The 4616-nt window shown below is 36.8% G+C and overlaps 1 protein-coding gene across 1 annotated transcript; it reads right to left on the bottom strand.

Moving 5' to 3' along the window:
* Window positions 1-424: 424 nt before the first annotated feature.
* Window positions 425-1953, bottom strand: LOC307048952 (tumor susceptibility gene 101 protein). The gene has a single exon (XM_079698247.1). The coding sequence runs from the start codon at window positions 1857-1859 to the stop codon at window positions 684-686; it is 1176 nt and encodes a 391-aa protein (XP_079554373.1). The 5' UTR covers window positions 1860-1953; the 3' UTR covers window positions 425-683.
* Between the last annotated feature and the right edge of the window lie 2663 nt (window positions 1954-4616).

Here is a 4616-nt window from a genome sequence, read left to right as displayed (position 1 = left end):
TTAATTTTTGTAGGTGCAGTAGTGATATACCTTTCATTCCTGAATCTGGTAATTTTTATATTCTCTTTTTTTTCCTTGATTAGTCTAGCTAAAGTTTTATGAAAAAATCATTTTTTAAGGATTTTGTGCTACTATTGAGATGAATGTTACATCTATATCTGTTACAAACCCAGCAATAAAGTGTTATAATTAAGGCTTTTTATTATTTTTTTACTTTTAAAGAAACAGAAGAGAAAAGATATATTTATTCAGGTTGGATAATTTCTATTTATCTTCAAGTTCACTGATTCTTTCTCCTGCCATCTCAGATCTAATGTTGAGCCTGTGTAGTGAATTATTATTTTGATATAGCACTTTTTACCTATAGAATTTCCATTTGTTTTTTAAAACATGTTTTCCTTTAACTAGTTTTTTTTTTTTTTTTTTTTTTTTATGCAACAAATTTTATTTAGCATAGTCAGTCCCAACATTCAGCACAAAAAGAGTTTACAGAGGATAGAAAGTGCATTAATAAAAGCCAGTCTTTACCAAAAGAAAACAGAAAATATATTATTGATTCAAAATATTTTACACTTGAATGATAAACTGCAATAACTTATTCTGGGCACCTACTGATATAAGAGAAAGGAAGAGAAGAAAAGAATGCTTTAGAAGAGCTCAGTCTCCAGCTGGTATCAGAGGAGTCAGTAGAGGTCACTGAGACCGGCAGTCTTTCTTGCTTTCTGCATTAGTGCCCTCAGCTGGAACTGTTTACGGGACAGAAGACGTACATGCTTCAGGAAGACGTCCAGGTCTATTACTCCCCGCCTCAAGGCTTCTCCCAGGTAAAAGATAGTGTCTTCAATAGCATTTTCCTCTGCATACAGATTTAGGATCTGTTTGTATAGTGGGGCTGTGGGAATGATAACTTCATCAATATCATTGTTTTCAGATTGATTTTCCATTTTCTCCAGAGCAGAACTGAGTTCTTCATCCTTCTTTCTCAAAAGTTCTATGTTTTTATCAACCTCAGCTACTTCTTGATCTAAACGGGTAACCATCTCTTCCAGTTTCTGGTGACCTTTTTTCAGGTCTTCCTCTGTTCGTTTCAAGGCATTGAGCTCTGCCTGGGCACGATCCATTTCCTCCTTCATCCGCCATCTCAGTTTGTCACTGACTGCTGAGATGAGAGAGGCTCGGATAGTGTCCTCGCTGATTGTGCCATCCCTACTGGGACCAACAGTGGTCACAGGAGGCTGGGAAGGGTACTGGGAACTTGTTGTGGAAGGATACTGACTGCCAGGTGGGTAAGGACAGCCTGGGTAACCACTGGGATTGGGAGGGTATCCGGATGGGTATGCAGAAATTCCACTTGGCATGCCTGGCATGTAGGAAGTGTTTGGTGGCCCTGTTGCCTGGTATGGTGGATAGGATGCTGAAATAGTAGCACGAGAAAAGACTGGAGGTTCTTCTCCAAACACCACAATCATAACTTGAATAAGCCCCAACAAGTCTGACTGTGGGTGTTTCCATTCATGTAGATAAGGAAGATATATCTTCCCGTTAGCATCCACATGCTTTCCTGTTTTAATAGTCATTGAACTAGTAGGCTTAACAAAACAGATAGGGGGATTATATGGGTATGTGTCCAGCAGCCACAGGCATATTGGAATATTATATGTAGTACCTCTATAAGGCACAGGAATCGTTCCAGTGAGGTTCATTAGTTCCCTGGAACTGCCATCATTAAAAACATATGAATCCAATACAGGTTTGAGATCTTTGTATAAAGTAATAACACTGACAGTTTCACGTACAGTTAGGTCTCTGTATTTGTACTTGGACACCATTTTCTTGAGCTGGCTCTCCGACCCCGCCATGGCGGCCGCCTCGCGACTCCCGTCCCCACAGGCAGAGGGTCAGCCGCTCCAGGGCTGCCCCAGGCTGCCCCACACAGTCGCACACAGCGGAGCCAGCCCCCCACCCCCCAGCCTCTACCAACAGGAAGTCCTCCTTTAACTAGTTTTTGAAACTATTTATAATAATTGCTTTGAAATATTTGTCTCCTAAATCCAACATATGGACATACTCAGACGCAGTTTTATTGAGTACTTCTAAGTTGGGTAACACTTTCCTATTTCTTCACATGTCTCATAATTTCTTGTTGAAAGTCAACATTTAGCACCTCTGGGTTCTGATTTTTTCCCTTGAGTGTTGTTATTGTTGCTGTTTTCTTTTTTCTTTTTTGCTTTATGGATGATTTTGTTTTCATGTAACTTGCCTGATCTGTGGAATCTGTCACTCCCATAATGTGCAGTTGCTGTTGTTTCTGCTGAGTTTATTTTTGTATTTTTACTTTCACATGTTAGCCTTGCTTCCTAGGGATCATTACTGTTTCTAAAGAGTTCAGTGGAAAGAAATTTTACTCAAACATCTCCAGCACTGTCTTCTACCCTCTCTCAATGAATCTGTGTATAGGTTTGGTAGCATTCACATTCAAAGTTCAAGCAGTTTTCAAGCCTTCCTCAGCTTTTATTTACCTCCAGAAACTTTCAGGCCAGATCTCCCATGTGTGCACACAGTAGAGCAGTCAGCCAGGATATATGAAAAGTTTACCAAGTCCTTCTATCACTTTCACATTTCAAGGATCCCCCTGTTAAGTTTCTGGCTAGTCCTCTAGTCTGCCCCTTATCCCAACAGAGTCCATGACCAAAGGCTAGTAGAGTTATAGGCCTTCTCTGTTCATTACCTACTGAGTTTTCCACTTTTACTGATAATGCCTCCAAAGGAGGGTAGCTCCCAGCAACAGAAAATCTGCTGGCTTCAGGGCCAGCCTTTCTCTTGGGGAACTACCTTGCCAACTGAACTGGAGAGGGGATGGAAGCAGCTCCAAGTTAAGTAAGGCACATATTCCCAGTGTTCTTACCCAATGTTAAGTAGTTTTTCATGAATAAACACTTCTAAGTTTGTTGATTGCCTTTGTTCAGTTTCAAGAGCCATTAATCAAAATTTTTGACAATTTTGTCCAGTGTTATGTTATTTTTTTGAGGGATAATTTTCAGAGCTCCTTGCTCCATCATAGACAGAAGTTCTCCCTGTAGTTTTTTTTTTTTTTTAATCATATTACACTGGCTAGGACAGTTGAATAGGAATAAATGAATGGACAGCCTTCTCCCATCCTTGTTCTCAGAAAAAAATCTTTTAATATTTCACCATGAAAAATAATGTTTTCTAGATTTTTTGGTAGATATACATTATTAGATTAAAGAAGTTTACTTCTTGCTGCTTTTTTAAAAAAAATCGTGATTGGATTCTTAATTGTATCAAAAGTTTTTTTCTACAACTCTTATAATTGTATGTTTTTTCTCCTTTATTCTATTAATATGGTGAGTTTATACTGATTGCTTTCCAAATGTTAAGTTAACCCTGCATTCCTATAATAAATCCAGTTTAGTCATAGTGTATTATCCTGTTGTGTATATAATTGCAACAGAGTGATTATAATGATGAACCACAATATCTAAACTAGGTTATGAAGGAGGTGAGGTCATAAGGTACTAAAAACCACGCAAAAATAATTTTTGGTTTGTTTGAGAAAAATCGAAGAATTGACAGGAATCAGAGTACTAAAGTAAATAAGGTGGAGAGATAGGAGATACTGACTAGAGAGTAATATATTTAAACTTGAGATTGTATGTGTGTGCACTTATTGTTAATGACAAAATATAGGGATGAACATGTATGAGTGGCTAAAGTAGGGTGGAAGACAATATCATTGGAGATGAGAAGTTCAGGAAACTGTGTAGGAGGTGGACTAAAATAATCATCTATGAATATTGTCATAAAAATATGACAGAAGTAGATTTACAATATCTCTTTTCTCATATTTTTGTTGTTAAAATCCTACAGACCTCTGAATTATTCTAATACACAGAAGACTTTAGTTACTGAAGTTTTAAGAGGTGAGAATAGATAGAGTAGAATGGTAAATTAGTAGATTCCATAATCAAACACAACCAATAACAATAGTGGCAATGCAAAGTAAAGCAAAGTGCTCTATAATTCTCTAAGGGTATGAAAACCCCTTCCAGAACCTCTACCTCTCATCTGACTTTCAAAAATAGCAACATACATGATCATCTACATTTTACAATGAGAAATCATGTAAATATGTTTTTACTAATTATAAAAATAATTTGCTCCAATTTTAATTAGAAGAAATAAATATTTCTTTTAAATATTTTTCCACATCTTAAGTTAGTACAAAACATCTTAGGTTGTCAGTTATTCACTGTTTTCTTTTTTAAGATGAGAAGCTGGGTATAGAAAGATTTAATTTTGATTCTGTCTCTTTAAAAAGACTCCTGGGTATTTTTTTTTTACACTTACATCACTTAGCTTTATGTTATTATCTTTTCTCTATTATCAAATTCACTACTTATAATTAAACTTTGTCCCATGCCATGCCTTTTAGGCTTTGGCCTGTGGCTGATGAGGTAGAGTTTCCTTTTAAAGAGCATAGAAGAAAAGGCTTGTATGTGTTATAGGTTTAATTTTTCCACTGTATTTTAAAATCCAGATATTATTTTAGGATCACCCACAAGTCAGAGAAAGCTGTTGGGTTTGGGAGTTCACCT

The sequence above is a fragment of the Hyperoodon ampullatus genome (assembly GCF_949752795.1).
Source record: "Hyperoodon ampullatus genome assembly, chromosome: 2".
NCBI classification, from domain to species: Eukaryota; Metazoa; Chordata; class Mammalia; order Artiodactyla; family Ziphiidae; genus Hyperoodon; species Hyperoodon ampullatus.
Note: the sequence above shows the minus strand (reverse complement) of the source record. Positions and strands in the feature narration are given on the sequence as shown.

Excerpts from the sequence above, each read along its gene's own strand:
- LOC307048952 (XM_079698247.1), bottom strand. The coding sequence starts at position 1,859 with ATGGCGGGGTCGGAGAGCCAGCTCAAGAAAATGGTGTCCAAGTACAAA.